This window comes from Ranitomeya variabilis, chromosome 5 (genome assembly GCF_051348905.1).
Source record: "Ranitomeya variabilis isolate aRanVar5 chromosome 5, aRanVar5.hap1, whole genome shotgun sequence".
Classification (NCBI taxonomy): domain Eukaryota; kingdom Metazoa; phylum Chordata; class Amphibia; order Anura; family Dendrobatidae; genus Ranitomeya; species Ranitomeya variabilis.
Window position 1 is genome coordinate 475,355,606 of NC_135236.1, and position 17,277 is coordinate 475,372,882.

A 17,277-nucleotide genomic window follows, 5' to 3' on the forward strand; every position below is an offset into this window, starting at 1 on the left:
GGAGGGAAAAGAATACATGACATAAGGGGATTTTGAAAACATTTCCTGTCAGTTTTTTCATGGAAATAATTTTTTCTTGTTTATAAAATCTGCTGCGTTTAATTGCAGAAGCAAAGTGGATGCAATTTCATTAAAACTGTGCACACACTGTGTGCTTAAAGACGCTATTGAACTGTGTACTTTTTGGTGTGTTTTTTCTCTACAGGCTACTATGCGGAGCCTGAAAAAAAAACATGTAAAATGCATAGAAAAAAATGAAGTTGTGTATTTATTTAGGGAATAATCAAAACTTTTCTGTACAAAAAAACATTTAAACACTGCTTCAAATGTCACCAAAAATGCATTAAATAAATGGGAAAATGCATTAAAAAATACAGCATGTACGCTACATGTGAATATGGGCTATAAGTCTTTACTGTACAATGTGTCTCAATACATGGCTCATGGCAAGATGTGTTATATTTGGATTATAAATTAAAGCGTACACCTGATAAGTGTATGTATACTATGTATACATATAAAATGTACTTAGCGTAGCAGTAGAAATACAAAATTTATAGCTATTTTTATTGCTGATGCTATATATGTTTCATGTAAAAAATGTATTGACCAAGATAGAATGCCAATTACATACTCTCATCTTTATATGTAAGCATACCAGTGATGGTTGTAGAAGTTTCAGTACATCTCACCGTTCCATTCAAACACTGGCTAGTAATAAAAGAAAAACATCATTAATTCTGGAATACTCCAGTGTCATGCAAAACATAAAAGATGTTAAAGCCCCAACCATAATCCTCCTGGAAATGCTAAAACATTACAGGACCGCCCCCTTTCATGCAAATTAGCACTATCACTGCCCACCTTGCTACACATTTTGGGAGACAATCCAGTGAAAAAAGTGATTGTTAAGGGCTTTATTTTAAAATGTATCTCTAATTTTTCCAAAAATCAGAATACAAGCAAGCTCTTGTCCTTAAATTAAAACTGCTTTTTGGTGCACATACCAGTCTAATAAGTCTAGGAACTGTCTCAATGTTCATACTCTATAACTCAATATTCACTCTTTTTAAGCAAGCAGATCATTTTCATTAGCTTTCTACCAGCACTATAGATGTTGGAACTTACTTTTTCTTACTTTCCAACATGTATTGCTCCTGCAGTTTTGCAATGGCCTGTCTGCCCTGATCTAAAAGTCCAATTTTCTGTTATGTCTGTATGCATTTTGACAGACAGGAAAGGCAAAGACCCTCTCCCAATCCTGTAATCTGTCCTCAGGTCTCTGCTGTTAGGACTGTGAGTGGTCACAGAAGAGAGAAATCAAGTGGCGGGCACAGTGGAGTGATTTTTTTGCTTTGGTTGAATACATCATTTTGGGTCAATAAATTATTTTTTTAGTCATTTCATTAGCCATCAGATGACCAGATCTATCCCAAAACATTTCCATAGTAATACTTAAATTGTATAAAATTAATCTTACCAAGAGCCAGATTGTCTCAAGATCACTTCCCCTGGATGATAGATTCTGCCCTTAAAATAACAGCGACAGCTCGATCTAAGTAGAGAAAAAAATGCATAGAAGTCAATTACAATAAATAATTACAATAAAGAGGTAAGAATGAGCTCTTAGAATAGAATTTATCTACACTATCAATAGCGCCTATAATAAATTTCTATCCATATTGTAATGTTCATTTAAATGCAGATTAGTAGAAACCTCAGACAAAAGTGCTGTGAAATTGCACCTGTCAATCAAGTATGGTGCGAGGGCTTAGTGATATGCCCCCATAGGATTTACCTGCTTGGTACACCTTGTTCTTATTAAGATACCACTTCTCAAACATTACTTATAGGTTTCCAATATCGAGTGTAACTTGAAGTTCCTGTGCCCAACTCACACATACAGTAAAGATCGCTCAACACTTATAACAATCTTATGGGAGTGCAATCAGCCCACCATACATACTGTTAGGACCATGTAGAATCCAGTTGTGTACCAACATCATCCAAGATAGTGGTAATCTGCTTATGTATATATTGTGAGATGATTGCATTCACAAATGCAAAAAAGGTCTATTATAAGCGTTCAGTGGTGATTACAAGCTATGTGAAATTCTGCGTGTTATGGAGGTCATGTTTGCAGGCTTCTGCTCCAAAGTATGGTCTGCTCTAGAGAAAAGAATTGCTTGGATTTTTTTTTTATTATTGCATTTATTTTGTGCAATCGGAACATCTACAGAGCTTTCCCATTGCTGTCCTACATAAGATTTACTTATCTTTTGGGCCCCAATATAGATTCTATAATGGGTCCCCAAAAGTGTTGGGTGAGGTTACCAACCTATCAATAGCATTTTTCAGGAGGCTCACTCTTCAGCTACATGTAAATATTTCCAAATATATAATTGCCTAGTGAAGTGGCAGCTTCTTGAAGACAAAATATCCAAAACAGAAAAAGTGAAGCTGTATGCCATAAAAAATAGATTTTTATTGATATATATGATTTAAAATCATTTCTTAAATGTAAAGGAAAATAAATACATGGGAATCAATATGTGCAAAAGAATGCCACATCCCAGAGGTAAAATGCTCCTCTGGATAAAGCTAAATGCGAAACGCGCGTCGGGGTATCCTGCCACACTACAGGTAATATGCTCTAGCTTGCACTATGCATCTTCATTCTCTGACTATTTTTGTTTTCATGCACTAGAGCACTTTTTTGTATATTTTGAAACAATTCATGATAGAATTCAAAACCTTACTCAGCATATAGGAACGCCTTCATTTCTCTATGCATTTATTATATTTACTACCATTCACACCACACTCTACCTTGCAGCCCTGTTCATTGAAAGGAAGTTCAAATAACTCCGTATATACAGTTACATATATTGGGCTGCATGTATATCTCTTTGTGTGGAAGTAATTAATGCATATACTGTATATTTTCTTTTGGGCATATTGGCACCTTTTACAGCTTGTAGCATTTTACCTCTGGGATGTGGCATTTTTTTTGCAAATATTGATTCCCATGTATTTTTTTTTCCTTTACTTTTAAGAAATGATTTTAAATCTTATATATCAATAAAAATCTATATTTTATGGCATACGGCTTCACTTTTTCTGTTTTGGATGTACTTGTAAATATTATTGGACCTGAATAGCGGATAATATGTAGACTCCAGCTGCTCTTTTATGTAATTTAGTCCTATCCTTCCTATCCTTCCATATATTTATTATACACGGATAGTGTGCTAAATAAATTAAATGCTGCATTTGTTTGCATATTATTCATCAAGTGTACTGTGCAAAGCACTGCTCATGGGCCCACCAGTAAATGTATCTGTTCAACCAGTGGCCAGTCCAGCCCACCGGTGAATTTATCTGCTCACCAAGGGGGCCAGTCCAAGTCTATCGACCATTTGTCACTTACTAAACAAGAATGTTCTAGTGAAACCAAGGTTGCTTTTAGGCCTCCCCATTCATCACTCTTCAGGGACCAAATGCAACTGCTACCTTTATGAGGAAATACTATTGCTGATATAGAACAATTTACTGATACTAATACTAAATTATCTAAGCAATTCGAACAATGTAAATCATCTCAGCCACTCAACCCCATTTCTAACAAAAAATTCCACTTTAGAGAACTTTAATAATCAGAGCAGGGCATATAACTGTCACAAAAGCAGTACTGCCCTTTACTGCATCTGATAATACACACACCTTCACACCATGGTTGCTGTTTATGTCCTTCTCTGTTCATTTTTATGGACAGAACTCTCCCATTCAAGTGAATAGGTTTATGAAAAGAACAAACAGCAAATGGATGACACACCACACAATGAATGTAAATACAGGAAAAACAAATCATTACATAGATGAAAAACTATCATTTTTTTTGCATAAAGCCTTAATCTGTAAGCAGTAAACCTTGCCTACTTAAATACCATCCAAAGACTGACTTTCAGTTTGAGTTGATACATAATGAAATACTTACATTGGAACACAAAAGTTTACAGCCTCATCAAAGTACTTTCCATCAGGACAGTTACATCCTTCAATACATTCATCAGTGCAGATTTCTCCAAGCGAAAGAGAAGAGCAAGTCCGTCCACAGGAAGAAGAGCACTGGTGGTACAACATCCCATATCGGCATATTACTCCTATAGGAGAGAATTTAAGTCATTATTCAAATTGTCACATTAGCCCTTGTATAGTCAAGTCTCTTTTCAAAATGAAGGAATGAGTGAAAATTGATTGTAAATGTAAAAAAGGCTCTCCAGAATGGCTGGCAGAGGTGGTTTCTTCTAACACCTAACACAATCACATACATGCACTTCATTAAAAGCCTTAACTAAAAGCAGGAACACAACTGCGATTGACCACTGGGCTACCTCTAAATGTTTTTAAATAGCGATCAGGGGTTGTTGAGTGGTTTTCTACTTGAGCCAGGGGCCAGACTAAAGTCCACCAATACATACAGTGGCATGTAGAACTTTGGGTCAAGATTACTGCTATTGTGAACAAGATAAACAAGTTGAAGATGAAATGATCTCTAAAATGCAAAAAATTAAAGATGACGCATTTCTTTTGTACTTTGGGCAATAATATATATATCTATATTTTTCATCTTTTACATTTTAAAAATTAAAAAAAGAAAAAATGGGCAAATGCAAAAGTTTGGACATCCTTAGAGATTTGTGTGCTAAAATAACTTTGACCAAGGTTTCAGACCTTAGGGTTATAGCTTGTTCACTATCATCGTTAGGAAAGGCCATGTGATGTAAATTTTCCAGCTTTATAAAAATCCAGCCTACTTTAACCTTGTGCCAACAAACAGCAGTCATGCATTCTTCTAAGCAGCTGCCTACCACTCTGAAAATTAAAATTAAAATTAAAATGGTGGAGTTCCGCAAAGTAGGAAAAGGTTATAAGAAGATTGCAATGCATTTTCAAGTTGCCCTTTCCTCAGTTCACAATGTAATTAAGAAATAGCAGTTAACAGGAACAGTGGAGGTCAAGATAAGGTCTTAGAGACCAAGCAAAATTTCTGTGAGAGCTGCTCATAGGATTGCTAGAAAGTCAAATTAGAACCCCCCCCTTGACTGCAAAAAGTCTTTCACAAAAATTTAGCAGACGCTGGAGTTGTGTACATTGTTCTACCGTTCAGAAACACCTGCATAAATAAGGCTTTCATGGAAGATTCATCAGAAGAAAACCTCTTCTATGTCCACACCATAAAAATCAGAACTATGCAAAAGAACATCTAAACAAGCCTCATGCATGTTGGAAACAATTCCTGTGGATGAGGTTAAAATAGTACTCTTTGGCCACAATAATCAAATTGATGTGTGGAGAAAAAAAAGCACAGAATTTCAGCAAAAGAACATATCGCCAACCATTAAGCAAGGGTATGGATCAATCATGCTTTGGAGTTTTGTTGCAGGTAGAGGGAATAATTAATTCAATGAAATTTCAACAAATTCTTGATGCAAATATAACACCATCTGTAAAAAAGCTGAAGGTAAGAAGAGGATGGCTTCAGCAAATGTATAATGATCACATGTCAAATCCACACTAGACTGCCTTAAAAGGCGCAAGCTGAAGGTCTTACAATGGCTCTCGCACCCCGATCTGACCTCAAAAGAGCAGTGCATGCAAGAAAACTATTTAAATAAAAATTTTTAAAAAATGGTATGGAGTCCGAGACACTTTTTACAACCAGCCAAGGTAAAGCAGACAGCTGGGAGCTGGTATTCTCAGGATGGTAAGGGGCCAGGGATATTGCCCCACAATCTAAAAATAGCAGCTCGCAGCTGCCTAGAAAAGGCACATCAATTAGATGTGCCAATTCTGGTGCTTTGCCCAGCTCTTCCCACTTGCCCTGTAGCGGTGGCAAATGGAGTTCATATTTGTGGGATTGATGTCACCTTTGTATTGTCAGGTGACATCAAGAAGACCATGAATTACTAATAGAGAGATGTCTATAAGACGCTGTGACAGAGTCACTGGTGAAGTGATGGAGGGGAGATACGTGTCACTGCGCATCATGGCATCAGTGATGTAAAACCAGAATCGTTTCCTCCAGCACACTATGTGTTGGGTCGTTTTATTGAAATTAATATTATGGCCTGGCTTTAGTGGACCTCAGTAGAGCAGGAGGGAGGGGGTCCATGTATCTCCCCTGCAGTGTCCTTACAGAACCTGTGTGATGTCAGGATCATTTTATCAGTCACATAATGGAGAGTCACATGGTCTGGCTTTAAATAGCTGAGCACCAGGGTTAGTCTGGGCTGTTGAGGGGCTGGAGAGGTAGACTCCAGGAGTGTGTTTTTGCACATAGTGCTTGTGTAAGGACATTGTTAACCCTGAGCGGGCTGACCCCCTCAAGTGCAAGGACTGCATGAAGTGCTACTGTTTTGTTTTGCTGCTTTACCCAAAGGGCCATATTTACTTTTGTGCTTAAGACCTTGGAATATGCTGTACTAATAAGCCAAGTGCATCCTTAAAGATGCACTGTTCCATTAACTACCGCTGTGTGGAGCCGAGTGAGCTGATCTACCACAGTGCCTATCCATTACTAATCCTATAGTTATATGGTAAATAAAGACACACCGGGAATAAAGTCTTTTATTTGAAATAAAACAAAACAGTTTTACACTTTTATTTAAAAATAACAAACACAGTTATACTCGCCTAATGCCAAATTCTACTGAATCCCTTGTCTCCTGTAATAAAACTAAAATAAAAATCAACAATATCCCTCACCTGTCCATCGTTTTGTCCCAAGCTGTAATCCATGCCTGGGAGATAAACAGTTTTCAACCTGGATGGTGCCAAGATGCAACCGTCCAGGCTAAAAACCACTGGTGAATGAGCTGCTGTGAGCACAGTATCTGTGAGCAGCGGTGATGTCATCAAGGTTATTGTGGCTACATTCCCAGCTGGGCTGAACTGCGGTGACCTCCATGAGATTCCTGCTAGCATCATGAGAAAGTCTCAAGGTGCAGAGTTCACCGCAGTTCAAATTCACCACAGTGAAATTCTCCTGGTACACTTCGGTGAACTTGCCTCTGCATCGTGCTGGCAGGGATCTCACCAAGGTCACCACAGTTCAGCCCGGCTGGGAACGCAGCCTCAGTGAACTTCAGTAACCTCGATGATGTCACCACTGCTCACTGATGCTGCATTTGCTGCAGCTCATTCACCAGTAGTTCTCATTCTGGACGGTCGCACCGTCCAGGGTGAAAACTGTTTATCCCCCAGACATGGATTACAACGTGGGACAGAATGATGGAAAGGTGAGGGATATTGTTGTTTTTTATTTTTGCTTAATTACAGGAGACTAGGGATTCAGTGGAATCAAGCGTTAGGTGAGTATAACTATGTTTGTTATTTTTAAATAAAAAAATAAAAGTATTTTGTTTTATTTCAAATAAAAGACTTTATTCTTGCTGTGTTTTTATTTACCATGCAACTTTAGGATTAGCAATGGAGAGGTGTCTTATAGACCCCACAAATATGAACCCCACTTGCCACCACTACAGGGCAAGTGGGGAAAGCCGGGCAAAGCACCAGAATTGGCACATCTAATAGATGCGCCTTCTCTGGGTGTCTGCAGGATGCTATAGCTGGGGGGCAATATCTCTGGCCCCTTACCAGCCTGAGAATACCAGCCCTCAGCTGTCTGCTTTAGCTTGAATGGTTGTCAAAAATAGAGGAGTTTATTTAAATGATTTATGATTAGATGATTTATTTAAATAATTAAGAAATACAGCGTGGGGACCCCTTTATTCTTGAAAACCAGCCTTGCTGAAGCTGACAGCTGAGGGAGCCCCCAGCTGTGAGTTTTGCCTGGCTGGTTATCAAAAATACAGGGGAACCCACCCTGTTTTCTTTTTTTAATTATTTATTTACAGAGCATGCACCGGCTGATGAATTCTCCCATCAGCCACTCCTGCTCTCACTGTTATTAGCAGCAGCAAGTGTCAGCTCATGGGAGCAGTTAGTCCCATCAGCTGACACCAGTGACTGCAGATAAGCTTATACCTCCTATCACACCTGCATTGTCACGCTGGGAACCACAGCTGTCTGATCGGCGGTAATGATTTTACCAACCAATCAGAAGCAGTGTTTGCATCGCTGTTATGCACGTGACAGCATGGCAAACACTAGATGTTTGGGTCACCCATTCAAATGAATGGGGTCCAGGTTTGAGTCTGAGTAGGGTTCTGGTACCTGAACCGAAACCGCCGGACCCGAACATCCAGGTGTCCGCCCATCTCTAGTTGTGATACTTTCAAAAGAGGGTGCTACTAGGTACTAAACATGCAGAGAGCCCAAGTTTTTGAATTCACTCATTTTCCTTTTTGTAATTTATAAAATGTAAAAGATGACAATATATTTTTTTTGCCTAAAATACAAAGGAAATGTGTCATCTTTAACATTAAGCTTTTTAGAGATCATTTCATCTTCAATTTGCTTAACTGTTCCCAATAACAGTAATTTTGACCAGGGGTGCCCAAACTTTTACATGCCACTATATTATCTTGGGATTACTTGACAGTTTAATGCACATGATGGCCTCCCGATTCTTTCACGAAGGTTGATGTCCAGTGTGAGGCAGTGACTGGTGTTACATGTAGGGGTCGCTGTATGTTCCCCCAAGGAGGCATAATGAGGCCATGAAAGTGCATTGTAGTCACAAGCGTAGCTGTGGTTGCAATGCAGACTAAAGTGAATATAGGTCTTGAACATGCTGGGTGTCCAAGGCAGATTTAGCGAAAACCTGCTTTTGGTTTTCATGTTTAATACAGACTGCAGTATGGAAGTGGTGCAGTTCGTTTCATTCCTGGCCCGGGTTTTCCATGTGGCTGAAGGCCAAGGTTGCTAGTTAAAAACCCTGCAGTATAGGGTTTGGGTGTGTCAGGGTTAGAGTCAGTGTCAGTCTGGTGTTTGGAGGAGTACAGAGCAGTCAGCTCTGCAGCGCTCCACCTGGGTGAGGCAACATAGGCCAGTGGAGGCAAACAGCCAGGGGAGCTGAGATGCCTGGCACCCACAGCATACACAGCAGTGCTGTCGCCCACGGTAACTGGTCTCAGAGGTGGCTTGTCTTGTGCCCAGCTACAAACAGGAGGCAGACTGTCCCGTGCCTGAAGGAGGACTGGCGTGTTTAGTGACTGCTAACAAGAGGATACGGTTCCCGGCTGTGATCCGGGAGGATATTGTGTAGTGTGTAAAGCTGTGAGTAAAGAGACATTAACACGGCGATGCAGTCGCCCACAGCAACCAGTCAAAAGTGGACTGGCTTGTTTAGTGACTGTAAACTGAAGAATATCGTGTACTGTGTAATCTGGAGGAGTTGAACCTTAAGGGTACCGTCACACAGTGCCATTTTCATCGCTACGACGGCACGATTCGTGACGTTGCAGCGTCGTATAAGTATCGCTCCAGCGTCGTATACTGCGGTCACACGTTGCAATACACGGCGCTGGAGCGATAATTTCATGACGTATTTGCGATGTAGAAGCCGTTGGTTACTGTGCGCACATCGTATACAACCTGTGTCACACAATGCAATCATGCCGCCACAGCGGGACACTAGACGACGAAAGAAAGTTTCAAACGATCTGCTATGACGTACGATTCTCAGCGGGGATCCGGATCGCAGTAGCGTGTCAGACACAGCGATATCGTAAATGCATCGCTGGAACGTCACGAATCGTGCCGTCGTAGCGATCAAAATTGCACTGTGTGACGGTACTCTAACACAGCGGTGCAGTCACCCACAGCAACATATCAGAGTGGACTGGCATGTTTAGTAACTGTAATCCAGAGGATATGTGCCCGGCTGCGATTCCAAGGATATCGTGTGATGTGTTTATATGAGTTGGACATTAATGCTGTGAAGCAAACGCATTAAAGAGACTTTTGTTTGGAACTTTGCTGGGTCATTGCCTCATCACTGCATAAGTGCGCTACCGCTGCATTACACAGGAGAGACAAGGATCCAGCCTGTTGAATTTCAATGGGCAATTCTTTTGTCCTACTAAGAGGTAAGCTGCTGCCACAGGGGTCTGGCAGCTGCTCTCTCATAGGAAACTCAGGAGCATCCAGCAAATTTTGGCATGCCTTTTTATTGAGATGTCAGAGGAAACAGCTATCAACGATAATTCAGATGATAGATGTCTAAAGTACATAGGGGCCTAAAAGTCAACCAGTGTGGAAGCTGCCTGTTAGATTTCTTGTTACTGTCATGTTACTGTGTTGGAATACTGAGTTGAAATACTAATCACATTATTATTAATTATCACTACATAGAAACAGAATACAAAAGTGAGAAAAAAATAACATAAGTTGAATTGAGAATGATCAGTTGCATTGAGTTTTTGAGATGATGATCTTATGAAATGGCTAACATTGGCTATAATAGCCATTTTTCATCTTGAAAGTCAGTTGTATTTTGAGGGAAAATGTGGATAATATGGACCCTAACAAGTTTAAGATACGAATATTACTCAACGTGTTTTAAATGTAAAAAGTTGTAGACAATCTAGTGGGTAGAATTATTCAACATATTATAACCTTATTTAATTACTCACCGCAAAATGAAACTTGTGATCGGAAGTTGATGGAAACGCCATGCTTGTTGCAGATGTAGGCATAGTGAGCCAAGGCATTGCACAGACAATTGCTGCCACATTTACATGCATCAAAACGACACAACTGATAATACAATCCTGGACTCACGTAGGCATGACATGGCGCAAAAAGTTCCTGATTGATAACATCACAGTGGGTTGCATATCCGACTGGAAAATAGGAAAACAAATTTGTATATACTGTGTATACATAAAATATATTGCATATTTATATACATATAATACTAGAATAGGGGAAAAAATTTAAATTGCATGTTTTTTTTCCTGAATATTCTATAAAATGCACAAAAACCACAGAGTACAAAATTCCTAAGTTTTCTCTAGAATACTAAGTTTGCTTCTGTGCAAATTTTATAACTTAATCTGTACATACCTGATCACCATAACTCAAATAAAAAAAGACTAAACTGATGTAATGTTGGATAGTTTGCTGCCCATTATATTAATTGATGCTGTCCATTATACTACACTAACTCTAAAAAGTAAAAAACTAAAATTATGCCTTGTAACCTGTCAGATATCTGTTCATTAGTCATTTTTCTCATCATACATATTGAGAGAATATGATAAGGTACAGTATATGCTGCTGTACCCAGAAACATCAACAGTCAAATGTATACTAACATGGTGCCTTTTAAATGCTGTGGAGAGGGGTTTACACTGCAGTGGCGTCTCAATGAATGGGAATGTCCAGAATAGAAACTAGAATAAACATTGTGGTTTAATTTCTATGCGTTTTGAAGTCCAACTTCATCAAAAGTACCACCTGATAATGGAGTCCTTTTGACTTCAAACCAGAGGGTTTTCCTGATGAAGGAGTCAGCTGGACTTAAAAACGTGTAGAGATTAAACCACAATGCTTATTCTATTTCCTTTTCTAGATATTCCCATTCATTGAGATGCCAGCAGTGCGGCATAACCACCTGTCAACACCATCTGATTTCAACATTGGATCTGCCAACCGAGCAGAGCAGCAGCAGCTGGACCTTTTGTTTACGAGCTATTATAAAAATTGTGCTTTCTCACAACCTTATCAGGTGAGCAGGTACCACAGCACAAAAAAGCCTATTGTATGATTATAATAATAATTATTGCCCTATCCCACGCTCTACTGTCCTTTAAGCCTATAATCAACATGTCCTTTGACATAATTTGATTAGCACACATTATAAAGCTATTTTTTAATTACACTCCTCCTTAATGGTTGTCTGAGAAATGCTCTGTTATACTGAATGCACTTGAGCACACAAATCATCAAGATCTGCTGCTGGCAGCTCCCTTTGCGATTGTCACAGATGAGTGCCTTTTGTCCAAGTGCATTCAGTGTGGCAGAACATTTCTCAGACAACCATTAGCAATCACATGATAGCAGCCTAAGCATGTAAGTGTGTGAATTTCTGCGCATGGCGCTCATACTGAATAAATGAAACGTTTTGAAAATGTTGTTTCAATGTTTTTATCATCTACGTGTCCTTAACATATCCATAGATCCTTTGAAAATAAGTGTTTTTTCTACAATTTTTTTCTATTACAGATATAATGAAATGTATAGGTATCAGGGATATATAATGTGCACTTTACAAATGTATTACCCAACATGACGTTAGCATAAACAGAAAACATATCCATTCTGGTTATTTAATAATATAGAATAATGCTTCTTTTATGTTCAACTTTATGTCACTCTGACATTTCTATTATTTATAGGATGTCGACAAATCAATGGATTGTAAAAAAAAAAATTGTGACACTTTTTCAAAATAAGAAGGCAGAATGTAGTCTCATGCTGCTGAAATATCAATCAAAATAAATTCTTAAAATTTAGATTTCACATAGTGCTACCATTTGAAAAACATTTTTTTATTCCCAGGAAAACCCCTTTAAGCTTTCTATTGTCTGTATACATCTCTACAAATGACCTTTGTCACAAAAGGGCTTCAGGATTATACTTATCAGCTTACCATTCTGAAGATTAGTGTCACAGGGATCTATTACAGGAATGTTTACTGGCGTTAAACACGCTGATGATATTTTCCAGGCATTGGCGTGAAGTTGTGGGGTCCCTTCAATCATACCTGCTGGTGAACTGATAAGAAATGTAAGGGGTTAAGAATGGACTTACAAACACTTAGGGTACTGTCACACTCTGCAACTTTCCAACGATCACGACCAGCGATACGACGTGGCCGTGATCGTTGGAAAGTCGTTGTGTGGTCGCTGGAGAGCTGTCACACAGACCGCTCTCCAGCGACCAACGATGCCGAGGTCCCGGGTAACCAGGGTAAACATCGGGTTACTAAGCGCAGGGCCGCGCCTAGTAACCCGATGTTTACCCTGGTTACCAGCGTAAAAGTAAAAAAAAAAAAACACTACATACTCACATTCCGGTGTCCTTCAGGACCCTTGCCGTCTGCTTCCCGCTCTGACTGAGTGCCGCTGTAAAGTGAAAGCACAGCACAGTGGTGACGTCACCGCTGTGATCTGCTCTTATTTTCCGGAGGGCAATCAGTCAGAGCGGGAAGCAGACGGCAAGGGACCTGAAGGACACCGGAATGTGAGTATGTACGGTTTGTTTTTTTTTAACTTTTACGCTGGTAACCACGGCAAACATCGGGTTACTAAGCGCGGCCCTGCGCTTAGTAACCCGATGTTTACCCTGGTTACAAGCGAACGCATCGCTGGATCGCTGTCACACACAACGATCCAGCGATGACAGCGGGAGATCCAGCGACGAAATAAAGTTCCAAACGATCTGCTACGACGTACGATTCTCAGCGGGGTCCCTGATCGCAGTAGCGTGTCAGACACTGCGATATCGTATGGATATCGCTGGAACGTCACGGATCGTACCGTCGTAGCGATCAAAGTGCCACTGTGTGACAGTACCCTTAGACACCGTGCTCCAAATTATTATGCAAATTGGATTTAAGTGTCATAAAGATTTAATTGTTTTGATTTTCAAATAAACTCATGGATGGTATTGTGTCTCAGGGCTCAATGGATCACTGAAATCAATCTTAAACACATGTGATAATTAGTTTTCCAGGTGATTCTAATTAAAGGACAACTACTTAAAAATGATGATCCACATTATTAAGCAGGCAACAGTTTTCACCTAACATGGGAAATAAAAAGGATTTCTCTGCTGCTGAAAAGCATCAAATAGTGCAATGCCTTGGTCAAGGAATAAAAACATTAGATATTTCCTGAAAACTGAAGCGTGATCATCGTACTGTTAAGAGATTTGTGGCTGAATCTGAGCACAGACATGTTTGTGCTGATAAAGGCATAATGAGGAAGGTTTCTGCCAGGCAGGTTCATAGGATTAAGAGAGCAGCTGCTAAAAAGCCATTACAAACCAGCAAACAGATATTTGAAGCTGCTGGTGCCTCTGGAGTCCCTCGAACCTCAATGTGTAGGATCCTTTAAAGGCTTGCTTTGGTTCATAAACCTACTATTCGGCCACCCCTTAACAGTGTTCACAAGCAGAAACGGTTGCAGTTGGGCCCAGACATACATGAAGACTAATTTTCAAACAATCTTGTTTACTGATAAGTGTTGAGCAACCCTGGATGGTCCAGATGGATGGAGTAATGGATGGTTGGTGGATGGCCACAATGTCCCAACAAGGCTGCCACATCAGCAAGGAGGTGGAGGAGTCATGTTTTGGGCCGGAATCATGGGGAAACAGCTGGTAGGGCCCTTTAAGGTTCCTGAAGGTGTGAAAATTACCTCTGCAAAGTATATAGAGTTTCTGACAACTTTCTTCCATGGTATAAAAAGCAGAAACGTGCCTTCAGGAGCAAAATCATCTTCATGCAACTTCATACTGCAAAGAATACCTCTGAGTCATTGGCTGCTATGGGCATAAAAGGAGATAAACTCATGGTGTGGCCACCATCTTCCTCTGACCTCAACCCTATAGAAAATCTTTGGAGTATCATCAAGCAAAAGATCTATGAGGGTGGGGGGCAGTTCACATCAAAACAGCAGCTCTGGGAGGCTATTCTGACTTCATGCAAAGAAATACAAGCAGAAACTCTCCAAAAACTTACAAGTTCAATGGATGCAAGAATTGTGAAGGTGATATCAAAGAAGGGTTCCTATGGTAACATGTAACTTGGCCTGTTAGGATGTTTTGCAGTTAAGTAGCTTTTTTGTTCAGTGAATGTGACCTCCTAATGCTGCAAATTCCACAAATGAGCATTTTCAGTTCTTTAAAACATATCAACTGTTAAGAAATTCTACTGTGCCTAATAATTTGGAACAGTGCATTTTGAGTTTTTATTCATTTTGGAGATTATACTATTATCATTGGGAGGTTTCTTCAATAAAATTTGATGTATACTCTAACAGGTGATGACTTTTATTAGACTGACTGTCATTTGCATCGGCCATTTAGGAAAATCCGAGAAAAATATAATTTGCATAATAATTTGGAAAATGATGGATGTGCAGCGTATTTATTGGCCCTAAAAAAGGGGTTGTCCTGTCTAAATTGATAAGTCTGCAGTCACTCTGGGTGACTGCAGACTTATGAATCCCCCCAAGGCACGCACTGTGCGCCGTGAGTTTTCAACAGTTTCTGAGTTGAGAACGTCTGTGTTGTATGCGATATGCATACTCCAGGCAGAAGCCGTCTAGTGGGCATGACCTCGTTCCATACAAGTGTATTGAAAGCCATGCTCACTGGACAGCCGTGCCCACTGGGTGCCAGTGCCCTTGCTCCATATGCTTGTATGCACCCACCAGATGGCTTCTGCCCAGGAGTATGCATATTGCAAACATCACCGCCGTTCCCCGCTCAGAAACCAGTGGATTATTGCAGTGCATATTGTGCGTGGGATTCAGAAGTCTGCAGTCACACAGAGTGACTACAGACTTATCATTTTAGAGCGGACAACCCTTTCAAATGGGTATTCCCATACATAAGATCCTATCGCAATATGTAGTAGGTGTAATATTAATGTTACTAGCAAATACCTCCAATTACAAATGTTGTATAGCTTTTCTGATTCGCTGTTTCTTTATTCATGTGCAGGCATTGCAGGACCTTAGGTATCCATGGTTATAACCACTTATATAGAGACAATTAGATAGTTGCTAGTGGTTGTAGTGCTCCTCGCTCCTCCGATACTGAAGAAGAAAAGTTGCCTAAGGCCACATGCACACGTTCAGTATTTGGTCAGTATTTTACCTAAGTATTTGTAAGCCAAAACCAGGAGAGGAACAATCAGAGGAAAAGTATAAGGCTGGGGTCACACTTGCGAGTTCAATGCGAGAAACTCGCGTGAGTCTCTCGCATCAAGTCCCGGCACTGCCACCGGCACTCGGGACCGGAGCGTGCAACTGCATGTATTTCTATGCGGCTGAACGCTCCGGTCCCGAGTGCCGGGTATTTGTGCGAGAGACTTGCGTTGAACTCACAAGTGTGACCCCACACTAATAAAAACACGTCACCACTTCTGGATTTATCACCCACTTCTGGTTTTGGCTTACAGATATTGAGCTAAAATACTGACCAAATAGTGAACGTGGCCATAGCTTTCTCGGAGAGTATCCGAGCTCTCATCCAAGCAGGAGTGCTCGCTTAACAGCCTCAAAGACTATTTTTGTCTTTCATTTGAAGGGTTGGTTCAGCCTTCTGCTAAGTGTCTGCAGTCAATATGTGTCTGCAAACCTCTGAATCCTTACAACAAGCACACTGTGTGCTGTCAGCATTCTTTGGTATTGCTGTCAAGACCTGGAGGTCATGCGACCGTAAGCATGCCATTTGTACACTTCCGGCCACATTCTGATTAGACATGCTTGGCATCCCTCAATACAAGTGGATTGAGCGAGTCCGAGAACGTTGAAATGTGGCCAGAAGTGTACAAATGGTATGCTTGCGGTCACGTGACCTCCAGGTCTTGACAGCAATACCAAAGAATCCTGACTTCTCTATATATTTTAAAACAGGTAAGATAAATTTGTGGGGTTTAGCAGAAACCGTCCGTCACCTCTCTTTACCTCACTTAGAATGCTTCACCTGGGAAAACTCGGTGACTGCATCTAAATGACACCTTGTACACATACATTCAAACAATTTAGGTAATAAACAAGGCCAACTGTTTTGTATTGTGATGGAACACTTTTATATTCTACTTTTCTTCTATAATATTTCTATAGTTTTCATTAATACAGTTGTTTGGTTTGGGTCATGTGTTTTGATTTTGTTCCTTGGTTGTTGTGTTGTTTTTAAGGGTTTTTTCAGAACAATTTTTGAATATATTTCTGAATAGTATTTATTAAAGATGATAGTAAAGGTCAGATAGTCTTACAGAAAGTCATCTCTTAGATTGCCATTAAATGTTCCACAGAGACCCAATGTCCTCCTCTTCCAGGAACTGCTGGCTTGAATATAAAGTCTGTCGCCTCCTTTAGCAAACTGAATTCTTATTCCAAACTTAGTCTTCAGCTGCACAAACATCGAGGACAGATTTCTAACCTCAATATCACCTGTAGGAAAAGAGCAAGAATAGATTATAGATGAAAATTCACCTACTGTAATGTTTGTGTGTTTTATTGCAACTGTCACAATTCCTCCTAGCTGAGGGATACCGTGAATGACAGTTCT

General features: G+C 40.1%; 1 protein-coding gene across 1 annotated transcript in view; it reads right to left on the reverse strand.

Annotated features, from left to right (window-relative positions):
* Positions 1-17,277, reverse strand: part of OTOGL (otogelin like) — a 332,429-nt gene that overhangs the window by 257,391 nt on the left and 57,761 nt on the right. The window contains exons 15-20 of the mRNA XM_077262892.1: positions 16,982-17,159; positions 12,623-12,747; positions 10,602-10,811; positions 3,998-4,163; positions 1,481-1,555; positions 659-711 (exon numbers count right to left, since the gene is read on the reverse strand). Coding sequence (XP_077119007.1) covers positions 659-711; positions 1,481-1,555; positions 3,998-4,163; positions 10,602-10,811; positions 12,623-12,747; positions 16,982-17,159 — 807 coding nt within the window. The remainder of the gene's footprint in view (positions 1-658; positions 712-1,480; positions 1,556-3,997; positions 4,164-10,601; positions 10,812-12,622; positions 12,748-16,981; positions 17,160-17,277) is intronic.